The sequence below is a fragment of the Ptychodera flava genome, chromosome 2, assembly GCF_041260155.1.
Source record: "Ptychodera flava strain L36383 chromosome 2, AS_Pfla_20210202, whole genome shotgun sequence".
Taxonomy (NCBI): Eukaryota; Metazoa; Hemichordata; class Enteropneusta; family Ptychoderidae; genus Ptychodera; species Ptychodera flava.
In genome coordinates this window covers 23,763,294-23,789,079 of record NC_091929.1, presented here as the reverse complement: position 1 = coordinate 23,789,079, position 25,786 = coordinate 23,763,294, and the positions used below count along the sequence as shown (strand labels likewise).

Below are 25,786 nucleotides of genomic sequence, written 5' to 3'. Positions count from 1 at the left end.
TATATCTGTCTATTCTTCTCCGTGGCCGACTGCTCTAATAATCTCCCTCTGTGATCGTCCACTCACTTAACGGTTATGTTGTATGTCTAGTATTTTATTTTGGTCTGCCGCATACATACAGAAACATTGTCATGTTTACCGTCTGTCTTGTGATGCCAGCGTACTTTTTCTGGCTCACCTCATTGTTCATTTTTATATGTCGGCATGATATACGGACAGGAGCATATGGTAACACTATTTTATGACGCAACATTACATTTAACTATAACTTAGGTCTTGTATAACACAATAATATCACCAGACTTCGGGAATGAAATGTCGGCATGGCAACCGCATCAGAATTTGCTATCACACTGATATCGAGCGGTATGCGCATAATATTTATGTGTGGGTTACACTGGCAATGGACGGTTGTTGATGGAAACTCTTCTAGTTCTTCCGGTATTCCGTATGTAAATAGGTAACGTGCGCGAGTATCTGTTCTCAATTGGCCTCATTGCAGATTGAAAAACGATGTCATAGAGCTCGAAATTATGTAATTCACTTACATTCATGCGTAGGGTTTCATTGCGGGCTGAAAAGTGGTTGATGATGGCAGATGTATGTCCAAAGTCTGCTTCGAAAGGTCTCCTCGGCTACCCTAAACATACAACCATCTAAAAGGAAAAATCTAACATCTTAAAAAAATCCAAACGCGCATCGCCCAAAAGACATGCCTCGAAGAAAGTTTATTCGACAAAACGGTAAAAATGCATTAATGAACAAACAGTACCAAACGTTGTAAACAATAATGACTTCTGATATGGCCAATAAGCTTCACTTTGGGACTAGTTTAGACTCCAGGTTCGACTGGCTGGTGTGGCTGGTGTAATCGAGGGACGGAAGTTAAAAATATGTCCTTCGGAACTGGGAAGCGGAATCCAAACAGGATTGCCTTTTGCCAGGTCTTGCCTGACAGAAACCTTTCTGGACGGAATGCTGCACGATTGACGGGAGATATTATCATCAGGTCCAATGTCGCGGAAAGACAAACGGGGCCCTACCAACTGAATAATACAAGAGTAGCTAAAATAGCGGCAGTTCACCAAGATCTGTCAAGGACACTATTACCACGCATGTTTGCACGGATGTAGAAAACGTTATGATCTGACATTTGAATAATAGAAAGGAAATGGATACGTGTCGTACGTGTGTGACGCTCTCAATGGCCTTACCCGTTCCTGCAATACAATGAACTCAACATTCCCTCGACTACCAAATTTCTCACACACTCCGATTGCTGATTTCATCAGTTGGCAAAAACAGCCCGAGAAGTTTATTTTTACCCGTCCGGAAGTTGAAATATCACGCTTTTAACAATATGTTCATTTCAAGGAAAATACATTCAGGGAAAAGTAATAATGGGTAGGCGCAGTAAATTATTTACACTTGCTAGATACTGGAACTCTTAATGTACACTCTAATGGTAAATTGATTAACAACACATATTTGCATTTACATAATCCCTTAAAAGCGAAACAATAGAAATAGGACAGTACCATACAAGTTCAATATTATGATCTCACAATCTATAAATAGTATGAGTGCAAATCTCCCGTCATTAAATTGAATCTCAAATTTAAATGAAGGCACTTCTTCCGAAAACGTGATCGTGTTCAGAAAATGTGAAAAAACGTGCAAAGTTTGTTGAGTGGTCGGCATACTTGAAACGTAAAGATTTGAATTATGGTTTAATCTATAACTGTTGCTACCATACGGTTCGTTAATATAACTTTACGTTCATTAAAACGAAGCAAATATAATTCTTTTGAAACTTTAATAAATTCGGGAAACACTACCCTGAGGCAACTCCTTCCCATCAATTGCAATTTCCCGACAGGTTGCATCGTCCATTAAATTATGGAAAAAGGAAATACTAGAAAAAGTATCTTTTTGTGGACTAGAATGTAACTTTGCACTAAAATTTGATATTTGTTCCAATTTCATATTATTACAAAGATTATTTAACTAAACTATAGAAACACCCTCGTTTCAAAGATTACAGATTCCGTCCTCGGGCTACATATTTAATCTTGCTGATTTTTTGTTTGCAGGAAAATATATGTATTATGAACAGTTTAAACATAAGACATCATTTTTGCACCAGTTATACCACCACAGAAAAGATATGACGTCAGTAGAAACAACATCCAGAAAACACTTCAATATCCAGATGAAAACACAATTAATGTCGAGGGAATTACCAGTCGTGTCACGTGTTTAGAACAACGATGACTCGATGTTAGTTTTATGATGTGCATTTATCTAGATAATGTCTGTGAGGATCGCCATGCCCTACACATTTTAAAGGTTATTTCAACCTCGGGATCTCATAACCTCAAAATTCAAGCACATACACTTGACTCCCACGCTCGATGTTTTCTGAAATTCAGAGATTGAAGTCCATCGTTTCAAAATTTTGAAATTTGTGCGTATTGAGCAGTAGTGACAAATATTCCTAACATCAGAATCGAAGTGTCACCAAGGTAACGAATTTTATTTACTCTCAAAGGTAGTATGTTGTTCTTTGTGTCATGGAAATAAAATTTATTGTCCTGGAACACTATTCGACAAGTGTATTGGAATACACATGCAGCAATAAACATTTGAGTGAAATCTGATAAATTTGAACTACTTTTTTATTGACCTTTCAAACAGTACAAATGAAATCCAAGGGATTTACCATGGATACCTTATTTCAAATCTAAACGAGGGTGTGCTTTCCTGTTTCGAGCAAACTTGATACCAAAGCACGACTGCATATGTTTACTCACGTCGTGAAAGCCTGAAGCTGAAATATTTCTATAAAGCCTTGATCACTTGAATACTTTGAGATACAGTTCACATAATATAGTTACATATATCCGACGAAGTTGAAGTTGTCATTAACCCTTTGAACGCCAAAGTCAATTTTTGTCACCTTCAGAAACTATACTCCAGGCAATTGTTTTCAGATTTTTGTCAAAATTTTGATAACAAACTGTAGTCAATGAAATGTGACATCCATTTGGTCCAAAATTATAAAATAATTACAGAAAAATTCATAAAAATTGGTAAAAATGTTGCACTAAAATTTTGGTGGTAACAATTACAGCACTCAAAGGGTTGAACGCGAGTCGTTGTACTTTTTTTGATGATCATAACTGAGGGCATTTTCAGCACAAAGGTTATTTTTATCATCATTTCAGGGTCTAGTTCATACACCTTTATTAAAACTCCTGGTTCTCACTCACTGTATAATGACCGCATGTAAAAATCGGGAAGAGACATTTTAAATTCCGAAGACCAGATAAGGTATTTATTTTATTTTATTTTAAGTTTATCAAAAATAAAACTCATACATGCAAAATATCTGATAATAATGCGTCAAATGGAGGCAATCATTTTATATGTAGACTTTCACACGAACAATTGGGTACATTATTAAGAATTCAGTCTGGCTTTGCCCATTTATATAAAGCTTTTCTGGCAATTCGCTTGATACAGTTAATAGAGCAACTTTGACTCGGTTACATACATATTACTTAAGCAATTTAGCTCCATTGCATCACTCATTTATGCAAAATGTTATGTTATACTGTTTATATAATGTCTATGGGATAAAATGATGGCTTATAATCATTCTTCATTACGGAAAGTCAATATATTACAACTATAGTGTTAGTATTATGATATAAGTATTTACAGCAGCTCTTTATAATTATTTGTAATTTCTAAAGTGTGGTATCGATGCGTTGTTTTCGTCTTCATTATATTACTTTGTAAAAGCGGTAAAATCTTCTCTTGTCTTAATCTGGAAAGGAATTTTTACATCTCCAGATTATCGTGAACAGTCCACACTGAATATATAGTTACAAACGACGCATCATTCAGGATAATTTCATTATTTGGAGAGACACCCATTAAATTGACTTGAAAGAAATTGCTAAATTGCTTTACTTGGATGGTCAATCGAACGTAAGGGTGAATTTCGGCATTGCCAGATCATATCTTTTCGTGTATTAAGGCAGTATGCGCCAAGAAAGTGAAAGACTTAACTTTTGCTCAAACTTTCCTCAATGAAACTTTCGAGCATTCTCTAACCAAAGCAAGGATAAAAATCAGTGTTCACCGTGCAAATTTGGTAAACAGAGAGACAAATTACCTGAGATTTCCCGATATTTTAAATTCAAAATGGCCGCCATCTCTATGCTAACTCTATGGGGATTAATAAAATTTTCGATTTTCGAAAAACTATGATGGTGAAAAGTTTTCTTTCATCAAGAGCTTTAAAATGAGTCCCCACAAGTGGTAGATCAGAAGAGAATTGATAAAATTTGAAAGCTGGAATTTCTGTCCCCGAGGTAAGTTTCACCTTAAACCGAGATGGCTGATTCACTCACAGTCCCACAGTCCACCGTGAGTATAGTTAATTTTGCTTCAACAGGTGATTGATATGTCAGAAATTAATGTATTGCAGATCAATGGCAGAAAGTGGGATGTATTCATCGGTCTAACAATTGATGCACGTTGTTCATAAAAGAAGGCTAGTTAGGCTAGTCTGACGTTTCCTCTGCATTTAACATATAGCCTAAACGAAATATCTATTGGGCTGAGCCCTTTAGAAAACGGAAGAGGCAAGAAGATTTTTAATATCTTATGCTCTTTAAGTTAAAAATTGTTTTCTATGGAGCCATAAAGCCGTAAAAACTACCAATTAAACTCAATCGTTCTCAGAATAGAAGTGTTTGGTTATTTAAAGTAGTGTGCGCCTCGAAAGTGAAAGAACTAAATTTTTGCTCAAACTTTCCGCACCGAAACTGTCAACATTGTCTTACCAAATCGACAATAAAAATCAGAGTTCACAATGCAAAGTATAGAAGTAGAGAAAGAAATTGCCTAACATTTACCAATATTTGACATTCAAATTGGTCGTCATCGCTGTTTAACTCTATGGGCAAAAATATTTTTTTTTTCTACTTTCGAAAAGGAAGTGAACACTTTTCTTGCTCCGAGAGCTTTAAAATGAGCCCCAACCACAAGTGGTACTTCAGAAAAAATTGTAAAATATTGAGTCTAAATAGCTGTCCCTTGTACCTTAATTGTGATGTGCGGTTATCATTGCTACAACACAAAATTCGCTTCACCAAATACGATAACAAACAGGCTTTCTCTTATCTGAAGACAGAACCAAAATGGTGATTACAGACCTTATTATCAACAGAACACAGTCTGGAAATATCAGTAATATTCCTAGAACACATCAAATTTGCTTTAATCGCTCATACCATTTGAATACGGATGATACAGCAACTTTCTATTTTCATAGAGTATTGTATTCTATAACACCCAGAAGGATGTTTTATATAACTGGCGTATTTGTAAACTTTTTAATAACGTGAAGTAGCAGGGAAAATGTATGGACGTTAGTGGGATCATAAAAATGCTTGTGTGGATTGCCTTTTTTCTCTGCGTGATTACCCAACCATACGCTTTCACTTTCAGGGATTCTACCGACTAGTTAACTCATTTGGTGCAATTCAATACGATGCACAATTGTGAAATAAAATTGAAACTTTCATGTATTCTCATATTCGGGAAATTTTATTCATTGTATTTTCCCCGGCCTGTTTGATATTCTACACATTAATTGGAAACCGAAAACAAACAGAGGAACTCCAGCTAAAGATTTGCAGTAGACAGTTTTCATCGCAAGTCTCACGTTCCCATTGTGTTGTTAATGATGCGAAGAGGGTAACCATTGATTGAACTTTAAAAGAGGAAGCCACATCAAAAGTAGTCTCCACGGCATCCAACCACACCGACATAAAGGTAATCGGTTTGACACAAACGCTTGAAACATTATGACTTCCCGGAAAGCGTTTTGAAATGGACACCAAGTCTTGTCCAGTGATCCCTACTCATGGTCACGCAAAGATAGAAACCGGCCCCTCGAAGGTAAACCTAAACTATCATAATGTGGTGCATTGAAGATACGGTATCGTTAACAACGTAATATCCGATGGTCTCGACCAGGCCATATCCAACGTTTAGTTATGTGTAATTGCTGGTAAGTCAGTCATATTTTCCTTTCAATTTCGGCAGTATACTCTAATTAAAACAACGATTTCAGATTTATTTCTGTCTGAAGCTCTTATGATCTGAAATGAACATTGAAAAGTACAAGATCGTTAATATGCGCCATGAAAGGTTATTTAGCCTTTCATTTCAACTTTTATGTGACAGATGTCCATAATTTGGCGCCAAAATACACTTGCCGTGAAATATTAAACATTTTTACGATCAAGTTTAGTATATGTTTTCAACTTTACATTATTAAATCATTCCCTTTCTTCGAGGGCTTGCTACAGTTTTATAATTTGGACTTTCAGCGAAAAGAGTTGATATAATACGCATGGGGATTGTTAAACGCAACGTTCAGTATCTCAATATATCCATTAGAGACGCCCTGTCGGCGGGGTTTTACAGGTGTGACACCCACCGACCGTTTTGTGACATCTATTCTCATTTGCGATAAAATACTTATCAAGTATCACTACACAATCACGGCGTTTATATTCTGCGCTAGCCTACGGGTTCTTCCAAATTTAATCGCAGGGACTGATCATTAATAACATACTTTTTCGCACCATCCGAAACTAACACGATATGTTCAAATGAACTCCACTGCACTTCAACGGCTAAATGGATATTGATAACACTTTGAACGCACTGAAAGTTAATGAAAGACGGAATTTCCACCATGTTGTATCATTTTACACAGAAACGGTTGTAATATTATATTTTTTGCCGAGAAAGAAACATGCAATATATTTTGCGCGGTAAGAGTACAGATTGATGGAGACATATTGATCACAGTGACTTGACTTTCGTCGGGGTTAAAGGTCAGGGATGGAGCAGAGTCCCCTAGGAAAACTGTTTCAGTTTATAACTAAAATGTTTATGTTCACTTATATTGTGTTAGGCCCTTAGCGGATATTCACTGTAAGATATGCCAAATTACGCTGACCTGTGTTGGTCCTAGCACTTGAAAATCCAAATTTCACGGGAGCTCTATTCGTTAGGTTGCTCCTTAAAGCACCGACTGACAAATGAATGCTGACGCAGGTTCCGTTTATATCTGTGTGTATCTACTCAGGACAAACTTACTGCTATAGAACTTGCCGAGGTGAATAAACCCTGTCAGTGATTAGAGATAAATTTGCGTGAAAGTCGATGCTTTCTGGGAAAAAAGGTTGTGACTTATTTTAGGCGTTTTATCAGCGTGACTTTGAATCTCCAAATATCAAAATCAGCGACCCGCGTTCTGTCATTCGCTATGAATATTACTTTCAACCATTTATGCTACATTTTTTCCTGTCAGATATGCAGAATATTTACAGTGGAAATTATTAGTATGCAATTATGCAAATCCTTCACACTAATTAATACCTTGATTAGGGACACATGCAATCAGATGTCTTTCTCCCTTCAAAAGGATATATCCACATCAGATAGCTAGCGTCGCAGGGCAGATCTGACAAAATGTCACTGCCGCTTCTGTTATGGAATAGGGAATGTGTCTAACCAAGATCTTCCATTGACACTTTGTCTGACAAAGGTCACATAGATAATTTTTGGAGCGCAACTCTTATCAAACAAACAAACAGGGTTCGAAGTCCGATATAATGGTGTTATTATTTCGACTGCGAAACGACACGCTCATATTTCAGTCATATTTTGACTTTGAAATGAAGAGGGAGAAAATCTTGTATGGAGTAGACATTGATCTGAGCTGTACACAACTGAAGTGAAGAAACCAATTTCTTAAAGGTGATGATCTCAATTTATCTTGTCCAAGAATGAAAGAAGCTCCGCGTTATTGAAGCTTTTGTTAGACTCAACAATATCGTCCTTGGCTTTTGCACCGCGTATAAGGTGAAGATAATAGAGATAAAGATTACTGCGCCAGTACTCATAGGAAGGTGGTTTCTTCTAAGGTAAATCGATAATCGAGGGCATAATTTCAGAGCTCTCACAATAACACAAAAGATTTTACTCCAGGGAGTGTGGGGACTCATTTGAAATATGTTGACGAAATAATGATTTCAACGTCTTGTTTCGTAACTTTGGAGATTCGATATTTTCAATTAATAGATTTGACAAAATAGTGGCCATTTTGAATTTCAAATAAAAGTAATTTGCGGTTGCTTCTCTGATCCAACAACTTTCATTGCGAAGCTTTGTTTTTATTCTAGATTGTTAAAGAAAATAGTTTTAAGTTCCGATAAGTAAGTTCTGAAGATAAGTTTAAAGAAACTTTATTTTCATGATGAACGATATCTCCAAGTACTTTCCTCGAAAAATGATGGCTCAGTAAGGCTCCAGGTAGAATCTTTAATTGATATCATGACTGATGCGAAACTGAAGTGGCCTAGCGAGAGACTGTGTTCATAGTTCAGGCATCGTACCTGCTGACATATTTGTTTAAATATGAGGCGAACTATAGCTTGTTATACGTTATAAGTTATACGTCGTGACAAAAAACGTTAAAGACGAATTCAATCTTAATGAACCTTCAATCATATTTGTTATTAACCAAATATGAATAAAACTGGTGATGCATCTATAGGCCAGCGTGTTGATTGAAAAACATATCAATATTGCGCCCCGTCGACTCCGCACAGGCGACCCAATATCTCCTAAATCACGTTAGAATGCTTTAGGGGTTACAATCCTTGTCAAGTGCTTCCGACAGAGCATATTAAAATACACAAGATTTCCCCGCCAAATTACCACGTGTGGTTTAATCTTTGTAGAGTTAAATGTCAGTAAATACCAAAATCGGTAGCTCTAGGTTCCTGAATAAATGTGTCATTACTCAGCCCAAGGAAGAGATAAATTATTAAATAAACCAACAAACCATAAAAATGCTTTCATACGCTGTAATAAAAAGGAAATTGAATCGACGAAAGTGCTTAGATCAAGATTAGAAGTGACTGTAATTGATTCAGTAAGTTCCGTCGGTTTGTACGCCTTTTTATTACATAGCAGAACACGTGTTGTAATCGTTTTGGATGACGTCACCGTGTTCATTGCGCCCATTTTAGTAAGATAAACCTTATTCAACAAAAGGCTCGATGTAAGATTTGACCTGAGATGACCACCAAGTGACGGAAAATGCAAACTTTGGCGACTTTTATCTATAATAAACTCGAGGATCAAAAGTGAAGCATAGTCTCAAAGGGTTAGTGTAAGAACCATTTTCAAGAACTAAATTTATAGTCATTTGCATATTGAGGAATAGAACACGTATATTATAGTACAATCAACAAGATGTAATGTTTACATATTAACACACATGCTTGATATCGAGTCTGAACAAATAGCACGGGAATTTCCTGCGCCTCAAAAGTGAAAGACTTAAACTTTTGCTAAAACATTTCCTCCATGAAACTTTGACCATTCCAAATCCAGAATCAAAATCAGAGGTCACAGTGCAAAGTTGTGTAATAAAGAAACAAATTAACTAACGTTTACCGTAACCAAAATGACCGCCATCCCAATGTTAACTCTATGAAGAAAAAAAATTCTATTTTTGAAAACTATGACGATGAAAACTTTTCTAACACCTAGAGCTTTAAAATGAACCTGCTAGAGTGATATACCTGAAAGGCGCTGAAAAATTGAGAACCCGAGTATCTGTCCAAGGTGCATTTCACCATAACAGATCTTTGAATAGGAAATTAAAATAACACCGTGAATTAATGTATCTGTTTTACTGACTGACAACAAATGTTATTATATATTTGCTTCTAAAATGACGTCATTGAATTTTGAACTTACTTTTATTGTCAAGTGTCAAACGAGTTATTGTTTTCTTACAGTTGGAAACGCAATCATTAAATATATCACAACTTTATGCGCTTAAAAAGAAGCATTATTCTGATATGCAGTTATGAAAGAATGTTTGAATTCCGGTGTTTTCAAATTTTATTTAAATCGTTTACTTCGCGGTCATTCCTTAATAGAAGGGGGTTTTAAATACAAGCAAACTGTGATACCAGTAATATCACCGTGCTAAATGGACGGTACTCACAATCTGAAGGTCCAATATTAACTCGCTCTCTAATTTTTACGAGACACAAATATACTAACCATTCAAATTATCACTTTAACTTTTGATTTGTTTTTCAGTGTTTTGAATTATCGGTCTAGTGCACTTTCTTGTTAAACTCCAAAAAAACTGCAAGGTATCAAAATGACATGCGTTAAACTTCGATCGCAGCCAACGTTACGTGTCGACAACTGAACCATTAATTAGTCTGAGCCTTTATACAGCTTACACTACACTGTGTGGTAAGGCTACGTTTGTAGGTCAATATAATTCACGGAGAAAAAAGAACATTTTTTGTTTCGGAATGCAAACATAATAAGAATATCATAGAAACAAAAGCTATTGCCCCTTGACATCTTTCTAATTCAAAAGAAACCCCGTTTAATGCGATAGAGTAAAGTAATTTAATTCCAATGTCGCGCTATTTACGATAATCATGAAAACGACCGCAGGTTCAGACGGCGTCTGACCAATAAATTCATCTTTAATGGAATGAAATTGTACCACTGCACTTTTTTACCCTAAAAATAATTCCCCTGTTAACTCTAACAATCGGTCCTATAAAGCTTAATTTGAAAAGGGGGTCGAAAGTTGTGCAGTGCATGCACCGTTGTCCAGGTAATTTGATATTTCACTTATTCGGTTATTCACTATTCGTGCTCTGGCATAAACACAGTCTGCAGATCAAATCTGTCTGTCAACTGGCACATGATTATAATTCGACTACCCTAACTTTCTGCTTTAAGTATTTTTAAAAAACGTACGTAACGCTATTAAAGCTGGCAATAGCTGCATACATATTATTATTAGGCTCTGTTCATGACTGTACGTTTAAATGCGAACAAGAACACTATTAAACGGGTGGTCCAGTCGTTTATTACCCCCGGGTGGTACTCTTGATATTTTCATATAGAGGTACCGCCCTCGAGTTGAAAACATCTACCAATGTATATTCCAAATTTGTTACCCATTGTTAGGGATTTCTTTGACAAATTTTGGGAATTTTCACTTTTATTCTGTTAGATGTGAAGGTTCTCTGAAAACATAGGACATGTGTTTTATTATCGAATAATATTTAGGCGTTTTCTGGATGAAAAATCGACCCATGCTTAGGGATTTTTTCGTGAAAAAGTGACCCGTTCGGGCTGCACATACCCGCACACCTTTTCTATGGGAGTACCCCCGCGTTTATTACCAAATCGTTGGTTGTGGCACGATAGCCTGTTTGGAACGGGCACGGAAACCCGCTTCGAACTGATAACGCGTAACGTGACGCCAAAACAGCAGACAGAATTGACTAAGATGTAACAAGTATAGCAAACCCTATGGTTGGCTACAGTCGCCGTTTAGGCTCGTATTATTCAAAGTAAGATGAGCGTAATGAGAACTTGCCTTATATGTTATAATTTGTTTTGGCATCAAACTATAATTTCATTAAAGTTCCACATAAACTATGCCTGCTAGTACTGAATGTTTAGTTGTAGAGCATCGATTAATTCGCGATAAGTTACGTTATTCACACTGTAACACTGTCCACGTTTCTCTCGAAAATTGAACTTGGTTTGCCCTACTGTATTTTCAGTCTCGGTACATCAAAAACGTGGGCGCACGTGTACATTAAACGAATTTTCCAGTATAAAGCACAAGCCAAGAAATCCCTCCCCAAATCACTATCGATAATCATAAAACTAACAAAGGCAGGGGGTCCTTTGTGGTCGAAAATAAGCAAACCAGGGAGCCCTATTCCTGAATGCTCCATTCACGTGACAAAATCAGACTCGATGAAAGTGTTCAAAACGCACTGCTATACTCATTACGTTACAAATGTGCCTATTTACTTGATAGGTGTGGTTGTAAATGTAATCATGTATTTAGTGATTTCAAAGCAAGCATGTGTCATTTATCTGCTCAAAAGTGGACAGCTTACACATGAACCAGTTCCATTTTATTCAATTCTTGCCGCTTCAGTGTTGCATTATCAATTCACAGTTGCTTTTCCCCTGCCTGCTTCAGAAAGTTAATCGAAACACGATTTCTAACTTAGGTATAATCGGCCTTAAAAATGCTGCAAAAATACAACACTTTATTCAACTAATCCGTCGCGAATAGGAGACATTTGGATGTAAAAGTAGGTAAAATGGCTTAATTGGGTTGTGTCAAAATGTAGAAGAGAAGATTGGAATGTTTTACTATGGAAAAATTAATGCTGAAGTTACAGATTTTGAGACTTTAAGCGGTTAAAGTTTTATGCCTGTATTTTTGATCACAACAAAAGCCACGTGTATAGTATACGCCTCGAAATCGAAAAAAATCAAACTTTCCTCAACGAAACCCTAAACCATTCTCTTTCAAAGTCTAAATAAAAAATCAGGGGTCGGCTTAAAAATACTGGTTCTATGGAAAGAAATTCCCGAAAGTTACCGATAGTTGAAATTCAAAATGGCCATCTCTCTTACAAACTGTTAAATCAAGGTTACACCAGAGCAAGACTTGTCTCTACATTCAAACGCTTTTTCGCAAGCTGGTAGATAAATCTCTCTTCGACAAATGATCACTGATGGCATCGGTGACATTGGGCCTTAGTTAGTGACCACTACCTATCTGACTTATAGATTGATATATGGCGGGTGCCACATGTGGGGCAGGATGCGCTTACTATTTTCGAAACACCTGACATCACTTCTTGGTCCTCTGGCCAGAGGTCCATATATCTTTCTTTCATGAATATGACTTTGTTTGTGTACCGTCTATTTACTCTCTGTTCTGTGCTGTTTTTTGTCTATGTTTACAACTATTGTTTTACGAATTCTGACCTACTGTCATTGGATTATGGATTGGTATGATTGCGATTATTTTGTTAACTCTAAGGGGAAATTTTAATTTTTAATTTTGCAGAAATAAGCCAGTGAAAAAGACATTTAAGGATGTACGATCGGTAAAATTAAAAGTAATGTCATTTCTCTGAATTGTCAATTTTTGGATTCTCCTTTGTAAGTATTATCAAAATGTGTGATAAAATATAGGGGTCACCGCGCTCGTTTGTGAGATAAATGACCATGAATTTTGCCATTTGTGAGAAAAAATGCTGAGTCAGCATTTTTTCACCAATGCATTTTCTATGGATGAAATAATTCAATGCTGTTTATCTCAAAATTTAGCGCGGTGACCATATAATTTTATTTGATCAGTATTATTTATTTCTCTAGACTGAGCTTTGTGCAAATTTTCATGAAAATGACATTAGTAGAAATTGATTTTCCAGCAAATTTCAATGTAATCCTATGGGAAATGACAAATTCCACGCGCGCGTACCGCTCGTACATCCTTAATCTATGAGCTTCAAATGAGCCCTTCTTCCAAATTGTAGCATGAAGAGCACCATAAAAGCTACAGAGTTCAAATATCTGACACCGACGCTCATTTTTCCTATAAAAAGAAGGAGCGGGGTTTCCGAGTTTACAACTGCCAATTTCGTAGTGGGTTCGAATGAACAATGATCACGTGATTAAATTAGAATCATCGCATTTGCCAACTTACAAATCGTAGACCTACATCTGCAATCGACCGACACTATTCGTTCAAATCAATTTCAAGTATGTATTTGTTCAATGAACGTAGTTTAGTGACAGTGAAAACACATTCTCTGTACAAAAAACGAGAATTGCTTCTTTCGATTTGAAGCAAAACTTCAGATATCCATGGACACTAGTCACATTTTGAACTTAAGCATTTGAGTTACACCGCACAGTTGAGCTCGCATGTCTTAAAAATCTAAACTCGAGAAAAGCATATATTCTTACTGTGTCCTTAATCGATCACTTTCATTTCTGATGTCTATATTTCTTGTTCATTCAGATTATCTGATCCATTTTTTTCAACGACAAGGGAAACCTTGCTTTCACACAAAGACAATACATGCTGAAAACGCAGGGGACGACAATGTTAACACAGTTTTACACTTTAATCAGCTGTAACTGTTCAATTTTCATGTTTGGAACCTGTTCAAGTTATGTAATTTCTTCGACATTGATTGACAAAACCTAAATAATTCTAACAAAATTTAATTGTAATTAGAAGACGTTGCATAAATTAACGAAAGTAATGTTGGTGTGGTATGCGTTATCAAACATTGCTCAGTATGGTCAGATGGTGCAGATCAGTATTCACATGAAGGCAGTATGAACTGTTATCCTGTCCACTGTTAAGTAACTGCCTGAGAGAGAGAGAGAGAGAGAGAGAGAGAGAGAGAGAGAGAGAGAGAGAGAGAGAGAGAGAGAGAGAGAGAGAGAGAGAGGAGAGAGAGAGAGAGAGAGAGAGAGAGAGAGAGAGAGAGAGAGAGAGAGCAGGCAGGCAGACAGACAGACAGACAGACAGACATGGAGAGACGGACAGGGATACAATGATAGAGGCGGGCAGTTTGAGACGAATGGATGATGAATTAATAGACAAAGAGGCAGACAGAAAGAGAGAGGGACTGGGAAAGACAACTACACACACATCTGATACAAAAATTAACATTGGCAAGGTTTTTATGGTACACGTGTACACATTGATATCCAGCAAAATCTTTTGGTCATTACTATGGTGTCACGTCGGAATGATAAACTGTACACGAATTAATTCAGATTTATGAGCGGATCTGCCAATTTTACAAATCGTATACGATATCGTAAATGGTGCCGCTTTTCTGTATCGACAGCTATTGCAAGAGTTTGGACAAGTGCTTAGGATAATTAATATAAATGATATCCGTGATGGAATATTTTACCGGCGTTCACATCCAGTTTACAGAAAGCAAAGTGTTTATCATGTACCCATATGCAGGTGTTCAGACCACGGTGAATTATTACAGGACAGGGTAGAGAGTAAATTTCGCTGAGGTCATTGCACTAACTGTGGTACTTTATAACTTCGTGTGATGTTTTGAAGACTTCGGTGTACAAACGTAACATGTCACCAGACGAAAATTGGATACGATTTAAGAGCTATCGAGTTATTTAGGGCAGGCTAAACAACATTTTTTTTCAAAGATTCATACATTTTACGCGATCATTCATTATTGGATTAACAAAACTTGAAGCCTCTTGACAGGTAAATTATGGTTGATATGGTTACGAATGGTGTATTTTTTATGTTACATTTTAGTTAATCTTGAAATCTAGATTTTTTGACATTCATGAATGAGGTTCTGCTAAAAAACGTACCTCGTTTTTTATTGCTATTATCTATAAAGCTTCATTACTTATATTTTTATGCAGTTTCCAGTAAGTGTTGGTGTATTTGCACAATGCCGTTTCCTGTTCTGGTCCCAAAATCATGGCAAAATGGCTGTTGCCAAATTATCAACACAGCCTGTATCTGTATAATAGCCATTATCATCATTGGCAAACTGAATTAAAGACCAGACTAAAGGTCATTTCTCATAAATCGTACAATGTTGCCTCATGCATCGATGTGTAGTGTTTGTTGTGTAAGTACTTTGTGTTTCGGCACATTCTAGGAAGAAGAAGAAGAAATTACTCGTTCTGGAACAAATATAAAGAAATAATCTAAAACTACGGGCATTGCCTTTTTTAACATAAAACTTTAAAAATCTCATGAAGTGTTAGAATTGTATATGTGTCGAAAATGTGTGGTTTTTTTTTGAGAAAGCACATATTTAGTTTGTTCACGTGCTTGTTTGCAGATCGTTAGCTTCAAAATTACCTCTCTGTCGACCCTGACTGTGAACGTGATTGAAATGTTATAAATAGTAATGTCACTGAGTTAATATGTATCCTGCAGATTGAGATAAAGTCCATTGGGAAACACGCAACGCTTCATCGCGAGATTAGATGTGATTTTAACGCTTCACATGGTTTTCGTGTTTTGTTGATGTGAACAGGCGGCGACGGTTTTTTGAAGGGTCAACAAACTATGCATGACCGAGGTTACCCTTTAAGGTTGTGATGTTAGTATTACTCAATTCAGGGATATCATGATTTTGAAAGTCAGAAATCGTTGTATTTTTAATTTCCTAACCCTTGCGCTTACAGATTAGATGCATAATTTCTTTAATTACTTTTTGTACATTCTCATGTAAAATTAAATTGTGTCAGTGTGTCAAGTAAACCAATGCGTCGTCGTAATATGACTTGGCGGGAAAATATACTGTTGATAGGCTAGCCCCTGAACTGGCATACAAGCTTGATACATAAACGAAGGGCATTCGGATGAAAGGGAAATTTTAGGAATAGAAAACTACAAATAAAAACATTCAGATTATTAAGAATGCGGCTTAAAAATTGAAATCGCGGGATTAGAACTACCATAATGGGGCATTTCAGCAAGTTTTTCGCCTGAGAGAGTTGTCACTTTTTGTCGTCTGCTGTACTTTCACTGTCATATATTGCTGAGTACGGGATAGACATCGCTCAGTTCTGAACCTACTCGCTACATTTCGGGTGCTCAAATGAGGAGAAAACACTTTAAAATGCCAGAAACCTGTACGTTATACAATAATAGTTATATATACCCCCCCCCCCCCCCCCGTCGCAGGCGGGTATACACAGGTTTGATTATGAATTGCTGCATCGAGCATGGTATCCAAATATCAAATATGCGTAATGTGGCGGGTGTTATTGCTTGATAATATATAATGTACCACGCTAACCTGGTGGATACTCAACAACTTTATTAAAGTAATACCTGAATTACGACACAAGTCAATATGTTCAATTTGCTGCATTTCTCAGCTTCCATGAGCATCATTAGAATATTTTATTGAATACTTCTGTTCTTAGGCTATCGCTATCTTTTCGGGACAGCTGTTAGTCTAGGAATAAACAATGTTCCATCCATTCTTGCACCCTATTTAACGGTATACAGTCACCTGTAATCTAAATATGCCCATATATGGTCAAAGGGGCGTTCCTTGGTATTCAAAATACCCATGTGATGGCGCTGTTTTTAAAAAGCGGCCACCCGCTTAAAATCTGTGATTGGTTAGATTTTCTCTTTCCATGGTAACTGTGGCAAAATTAGAACAGGTGACAGTATACCTTTAACATATCTAAGTCAGAAAACTTGAAACAACAGAATGAAATTTAAAAACGCGTTTCCATCCCAATGAAAATAAACAGATTATAAAGTAAACGTACTTTATGTTTACAAGAAGTGTGTTCAAATAAAAAGAGAGGGCTAAATCATATTTATAGTGTCGAAATTATTTCAAGATGGAGTGCACTTCATTCTCATTATAATTAGTAATAAATCTACATTTAAATTATAGGAACCAGGAAGTAACGACAAACGTTGTAGCGGTTCAAATAAAAATTTATCACTTAATGGCTTAAGTTATCGGCGATTCTGTGCTTATTAGCAATTAAAGAGAAACTTGCCATTCAATACGTTGTTTAATTGATTGCTTATGGTATGAACTTGTCGATATATCGTAGTAACACGTTAGTTTACAGGGCGATGGATCATGGATACCAGATAGTTCGCCCCAAATGTTACAAAGACTCGTGTTTAAAGATAATGTATTTGTATAATTCAGCCGACGAATTCACTTGGAAGTATATGACGATGGAAAATACATTGTCGCCTCACATCTCTTTTTTTAATATACTTAAAGACAGTCCCTCCGCCCGCAGTGATGGAGGGACTGTGACTTAAAGGGACATAAGCTGTAACTTGTGGCAAGTTTCTTAGTGTTCTGCTTCTGCATATCAACTACAGTTTCTGACCCTAATCCGTTTGTCATGCTGAAATTTCGAGTATCTTTTTGTCAACACAGCTTGTATGTGTGTAGTGATCATTGTTCATTATTTACAAATGAATTCTAGTCCGGACTTGAATACAGATTATACTCATATAGGTTGTGTTGATATGCTAAATACTTGGCATTAAATTACAGTTTAAGGATTCAATGCAGAAAATGTAAGGAATCACAAAACAGAAGTTCTGAAAAAATAGCCAAAAGATACAGCTTATGGAGCTTTAAAAAACAAAATTCGAAATGCCACTATATTTGTTACAATGGCAACGATCGTCGTATTAATGCAATTGGTCACCACTCACCACCACAACCACCAGCACCACTACCACTACCACCGCCACCATTATCATAATCATCATCATCATTATCGTCGTCGTCATCATCATCGTCATCGTAGCGCTGCCATATACAGTCAATGGCAATCGTCTATCATAGTGCATTGCGTGACTGTTTCGTTGCTTTCACAGAAAATGGATATTTCGCAGAACTAACACACAAAGAGGTGATCAAGCTCGTAGGGTTTACTAACGCACAAAATTAACAAAGTCGTACGGACATAGCACAGACATACATCATGGTGTACGCAGTCTGATCTTTAAATAACGAATGAACACAGTGCAGTCCAACACAGTCCGAAATTTGAATATTGCTCCTGATCGGATAATCATAGAACAGTTCTTACAGTTCAGGCTAGAAAATCGTTTGACTGCAGAACATGCCATAATCCATTGATCTAAGTAACATGAAATTCTATCGATTGAAAGCGTTAATTTACCGAGTTTAATCCTCTATACTTGTTTCACTGCTACGGACAAATCTTGTTATATCCTTCGAGAGGTGTTGTAATCTTATAACGTCAACAATTTGGTTTTGGGTTTACAACGGATGGGTACACGCTGAATGAAATAAAGGTCGGCGTATCCCTCATGTGAAACACATACTAGCAGTAATTAAATCATTACTTATAGAGTTGAGCGCTTTAATTTCTTAAGTAATAAAAACACTCAAAAGAATTTTCCATGTGGGAACAAAAGGGTCTTTCTATACTCTAGTAAGCTGTGTGTAATCTGCTGTCTAGACTATATAACTTACATGTTTATATTACAGTTTTAAATTTCTCGCATAAACACGAAATCGTCTTATAAGTTCATTCATTTGGTAGTTTTGCAGGACCCGTTTGCCTCCCTTTCACATGAACATACGTTTATATGGTAGAGGCTTGATAGAGAATAAGTGTTACTTTGTTATTTGACCGAAAGTATGGATTAGCAATAACCCCCTGGTATTGCTTCTGACATAGCACAATTTGAAAGAAATTGATGACAGGGGCTTTGCAAAAGCCTCTTGGGGAGAGACTAGCAAGAATTAATATTTTAGAATGTCTGCGATGATACATTATGTGTAAATTAGCTAACATATACCATCCTGATTGCTTATCGTGTCTACTTTTAGTACGTAATCATGAGTTGCTTTATTTGGAGCGTGCGATCAAATATATCTATAATTTATGAGGTTTATAAACGGTAGAATGTATGCCACAAAATTATACGTTTGTAAGGCACTTTTTCTGGCGGGTAAACCTTTAGTGCCAGCGGGGCTGATTCTGGGGTAATTACGTCAGGAAAAAACTGTCAAGGGCCAAGATCATTTTTTGCAATCTAAGTTGTATTTCACATAACAGAAATGTGTTTTTTTTCACCGTTTAGTAACCTTTACAAGAGCCTGTCTAGTTTTCACAGTATCTTAAAAAGGCGATAACTTTCTGATGATTGTAAGAAATTTTCGGGAACTAAAAATACAACAACGAAGAGGCTCAAAACAGTGCACTAGGAAACTTCACATTATACTTACTGTATTCTATTGATAAGGTTCGAGCCAGATTGATGAAGTAATTTGAAATAATTTTCTATTTGAGGATATTCTTTGAAAATTAATCATCTAATCTTTCAACTTCAGCCGACTCGAAATTAAGTTCATAAAGTTGACAATAAATTTTTGCTCAGATTATGTTCATACAAACTTTAACTAGTCTCTTCCAGGGTTGATCATGCAAAATCTAGAAATATTGAAGTAAATTCTCTGTGTTTACGCCGTGAATTAAGAGTCGGATAGGTTGCAAAAGACATACTTGCGAAAACTTGCGACATGCCGATGACGAAATATATATAGTAAGCGATAGAAATACACTGTTTGTATACTGTACTGTTTTTGTTTAGTTTACCAGTATTGAGACTGCGCCTCGAAAGTGAAAGACTTAATTTGAAAATGACCGCCATTCCTGTGTTATCTTAATGGCGGAAAATTAAATTTTGGATTTTCGCAAAACTAAGCTGGTGAAATTTTTTCTTTCTCCAAGAGCTTTAATTGAGTCCCTACAAGAGGTAGATCAGAAAAGAATTGTAGAAATTTGAGAGCCCAACTATCTGTCCCCGAGGCGCGTTTTCATCCTCGTGAAACAGTCAAGGTTGTACATATAACATTTTACGTGAGGCAGAATCTCAGATTTAAAATCACGCATATCCTTTAAAATGCGAAACATCGATATCGAAATAGGCTTACTTGACAAAGTTATCTACATATCCACGCTGTGCTACTGCCCTAGTTCCGGTTCCCGGCATTCGTACGTGATCAAACGTCATGACGGCAGATTACTAACGCTTTGTGCTCAACATCATAGTCAGCGACGTGCCGGACTGAGAAACCAAGTGTATGCATCGCGGTTTAATCGAACATCGTGACTCCAGCCTTAACGGGCTTTCACGTGTAGATTGAATTAATGGGATAACTGCTCTGTGAAAAACAAATTTTGTCCGACCAATGCACACGTGTATTTACTGTAATTCCTTTCGTCAAAGTCAAACCCTACGTGACGTCTTGAGAAGGACATTAGATTTTATGCTGACGCCTTCTTGGCATAATTTCCGGACCCTTTATTGGTGATGTCAGTTTATCATTGGAAGATGTTCTTTAAGACAGTACTATGATGACTAGCATGTCAGTATAATGTCATTAAGTTGAGAGGCGGGTTTTCTATATTTTTTCATGGCGCAAAATTGTCTATCATCCTTTCTCTCCTTCCTCTTTTGTATTCATTCTCAATCTGTCTGTCCCCCTTTCCATGTCCATACTTTCTGTCCACTCATACCCCTTTTTTCTTTAAGCCCCCCTCTCTCCCCTCAACACCATTCGCCCCTCCCGGACTGTCTGTCTGTGTCTGTCTATATGTCACCCGCCTCACCCAATCTCTATCTCAGTCTATTTGTCGTGTTCAGTCTATTGTCTTGATTCACTTCAATCTCCTCTGCGCTAGCTGTTTCTATCCCTTCCTTCATGCGTTGGCTGTGCTAATCTTCCACAAACAAGAGAACTTCGAACCAACTAGAGTACACTCAACTTACCCCTTCAACCCATTCCACCCATTTCTCTATGCTGAGGTCCAAATTTTCCATAGAAAACAATAGGATTGTTCGAAAATGAAGTGCTGGAAGGGCAACTCATTATTGATATTTTTACTTGCACGCCTTACACTCAATGATTGACAGCGACATCAACAAAGGCGCTGATTGTGTTTTGGTATGCTGAGATATGGAGTTAACCGAAGGAATAATAAGCTGGAGATTATAAATGCTTAAAATTCTATCATTCAATAGTTTTAAAATTCATCCAATTAGAGAAATACAGCTCTTAATGTACACTTCAAATGTCACGATCAATATTCATAATTGACACATTAAAGAAACATCACGTGAAATTCTCATTTAAATAAATCATAAGTTTCATCAAAACAACCTCGTAAATTAAATTGTTGCAATTAATGAAATTACTTTAGCAAACACAATTTAGCGTCTTCGTGTATTTTGTCGCTAATGAGGCGTGCATCTCGTTTTTGTGTAAATCGACTTACTATTGAGATCTCTCTGTTTTAATTAATATTTTTCGGCATCGTGACCGGAGTCTGAGCGCTCCGGCCTGAGAGCAATGGAAAGAGAAGGATTGATAATAGGAGTTAAAGTTGTCGAATAGTGAAAATATGCAGCTATTTATATGTGGATACGGAAGCCGCGAAGGTTACAATAGTGTGATTTTGAATTTGCTGCACCACTTTTACACCTGTCCCTATGAGAACGTTGCAGTTTTTCCAATACCAGCAGAGCAGATATAGACACATTAACCTTCTTGTGAGATATCTCAAAAGTCTTGGAGGACCGATAATCTATGCAGCAAGTGCCTTTGTAAAGTGACGTTTTCAATTTATAGAATATCGACAAACGTTTTGCTCTTGCCGATGCCTTCATGGACAACACTCTCAAAACAAAACAAAATAAACGCAGAACTAAAAAAAGCAGAACCAAAAACAAAAAAAAGGTCTTTTTATGATACCACAATGTGACATTCGAGTGAACGAGACTGATTTTTCTTTAAAACAAGCCTCACTCTTGTCACTCTCTCCACAACGTTAATTTTGATGTTTCAGTCCAGCTGATATTAAAGGGACATAAGCTGTAACTTGTGGCAAGTTTTTCAGTATTCTTCTTCAATCTGTATATCAACTACCCTGTCTGACCCTAATTCGTTTGTCATGCTGAAATTTCGAGTATTCTTTTTGTCAACACAGCTTGTATGTGTCATTGTTTATTGTTTACAAATGAATTCTAGGACTTGAATACAATTTTAAACAATAACAATGTAGATTATACTCATATAGGTTGTGTTGATATGCTAAATACTTGGCATTAAATTACAGTTTAGTGGTTCAATGCAGAAAGTGTAGGAAACCACAAAACAAAAGTTCTAAAAAATAGCCAAAAGATACAGCTTATGGAGCTTTAATATGACTAAAGCAAGTTATGTTTCATAAGGCCTGCAAGCTCCGAGGAAAAAATAGCGAAAACCGTTGGCAACGGTGCATTGGTTGTAGTAGGGTGCGAGACCGTATAAACCTGTAGTACTATTCAGTACAGTATACAGTTGTAAACGCAGGATAGTTCTCGCAAATTGAAGCTAACTACGAAGACAATCGTCAGAAGGACAATCGTTATCACTTTTGGTACTATTTTCACATTTTTCTGTACAACATGTTTAAGTTGTCGGTCTCCCAGGAGTATATTAAATATAAAAGTATTATCGTCGCCAACACGTCGCATCGTTAACAACATGGAATGTTATTTTTTATAAGCGAATTCTTGTTTGGATCAAAAATCAGAAGACTTAATTATCTCTGAGTCCGGACATTACACACATGGACTATTGGCTGTTAACAGACTGATGACTGGGCATTTTCCAAGGATATTAGGAAGAGAAAAAACACCCTTTTTGCAGAATACAACATCAAAGTTACATCTAATGGAGCTTCAAACATTGGGTCAAAAGTTCGTACAAATGTAAAAATTTGTATCATTCCACAAAGCGTGTGTAATTAAAATGTGTTCTAAAACAATTCCTACGTCACCACACTTCAAATTGTTGTCCGCCTCTGAAGAAAAGTTCAATATTCTATAAGAAATACAAGCTACTGCTTTTGAACAACTATAAAATCCCTTTATTATGATGTGACATAGATCTAATTCAGATTCCTATCAACACGAAAAAAATGCTGAAAGACAACTATATATAGATCTTGAAACTTGTGATAGTATTTTGCGAGAAATCGGCCTAGGAGTTTTTATCTTATTGGGATGACAACCTCTCTTGAACGAGGATAAAGTGCCAAAATTATTTTCCCTGCCAGAAAGTCTATTTCGCTGGCAAAATCTTCCTACGCGGATTGGCCCGCTCTCTTTGAGGCCAATCGACAATTGGTTTGGCGAGTTCTGCCAGAAGACCTTAGACACAAAATCCATTTGATACAATTTACCTAGCACTGATTTCACAGGTAATGTCCAACAGAGAAACTCCTTTTTGAGATGATAAACTGATAATTTACAGCAAAAAGCACTAAATTTTGTAAAGAAAACTTTTCGGGGGAGACTGTTGGCAAGAATCACAAAAGCAGACTTTAATAGAATCAAGACGTGAGCGTCTTTATCACGAATCCTTATTTTCATCAATATCCTATTACCTCAAAATACTTGCAATTGTGGTGTACGTTAAATGAAATCTTGTCGGCAATGGAAACCGTAATACAGTGTCGCTGTAAAACTAAACACCGCTTTCACCCGAGTCGTGCTGACCAAGTCTCGGCGTTCTCGTATCTAGCGTTGACACAGTGATGAGTAACGGCAGGGGACCTGGTAATTGTTCACAATTGACCGTTCACGAAAGCATCTTAAAATTGTCAAGTTCATCCCGTGAAGATTGTACCTTGCGCGATAATGATGGAAACACGTATTCAACTATGCGACTGTCACGATTTCAAGTCGATTTAAAAGTCGTTGCACTTTGAAACCAAGCCGATTTTTACAACGAAGTCGTCCGTTTTATTTCCACTGAAAACCGTAAAGTTCGTATTATTTTCTGAATACGTGACGCCAGAACTATCCTTTCGCTCACAAGCGCGATTTACTAAGCTTCCCACATTCCTACAGTCACACTGTATCTCTTGCTTTCTTTTTTTAAGTTCTCCAACTTTTTATCGTAAAAATGAAACCTCACTTGATTTTTTGAAAAGAAAGTTTGGATGTAAGTTATACACGTGTAGTGAAACACCTATTCAGCCAACATAAAACGTGATCTGTAAATTTGAAATCAGGAAGACGTACAAAATAACCAGACAGAGAGACCTTGAGCCAGGCAGGCACATAAACAGATGCTAGCAGATAGATGTATATATATATATATATATATATAATATATATATATATATATATATATATATATATATATATAGAGAGAGAGAGAGAGAGAGAGAGAGAGACAGAGAAGAGAGAGAGAGAGAGAGAGAGAGAGAGAGGAGAGAGAGAGAGAGAAGAGAGAGAGAGAGAGAGAGAGAAGATAGTTTGTTGATAGATCCTTACAAAGTATTATGTTAGGTATATAGAGCATACCGGCATACATGCATACACATACACACATACATGCACGCATACATACATACATACATACATACATACATACATACATACATACATACATACATACATACATACAACGAAGACAGATACAAATTACAAACATACCCACATACAATATTTTCTTAACTTTCAATGAATGGACTTACCAAGTGCATGTTGGATGATAAGCCAACGTATGGTATTTTCAACAGCAGTAACCATGATTGCCGATCAGCTAACGTCTGTCTCTTGAGAAATAGTTTTGTGCTCACGTTACAGAAAAATATCCACTTTACGCTTTGCTAACTCCACGATGAAGGTATTTTGTTGGACCCCCTAACCTCACTCTCAATGATTATGGAGGCACCTTAACTTTATATACATTTACATCAATACACGGTAATACACAATTATTTGCAGGCGACTATTGTTAAAACCAGACGCCACAAATGAGATTATACGTACTTTTCTAAGACTCCCAGCTGTCTTTGCGGTGTTTCCTCCCGGAACAGCGACCGCTTCCCGGGGGATGGTTTCATAAACTGTAACGACCTACTGCGATAGAATCCAATTTTACGTTCGTTCAATTTTTAATTTTCAACGAATTGTGTCTCGTGCATCACTAATACACTTCGATCGCACAATGAATGATATTGTGGCTACACCATATATATGGAAAAGGGGTGTCGGGTTATCATAACAAAATAACAAAATAGCAATGCACAGATGAGCTTGAAAAACAGTGAAAGGACACTGGTGAAAACTTTTGGGGGGGGGGGGGGCAGATCTTATCTAAATATCTCCACTACATTATTCAACCTTATTGGGAAGTCGCTTCTGTTGATCGTAGCCTTCAAGCAGTGTGCGAGAATGGTTGACAAATGTACATAAAGCCCGACTCAT

General features: G+C 36.8%; 1 protein-coding gene across 1 annotated transcript in view; it reads right to left on the bottom strand.

The window, feature by feature from the left end:
* The window catches only part of LOC139117260 (uncharacterized), a 43,552-nt gene extending 18,354 nt beyond the window's left edge, over nucleotides 1-25,198 (bottom strand). Inside the window, exon 1 of the mRNA XM_070680211.1 lies at nucleotides 25,051-25,198. Within this exon, the coding sequence (XP_070536312.1) occupies nucleotides 25,051-25,105 (55 nt within the window). The 5' untranslated portion in view covers nucleotides 25,106-25,198. The remainder of the gene's footprint in view (nucleotides 1-25,050) is intronic.
* Nucleotides 25,199-25,786: the final 588 nt, after the last annotated feature.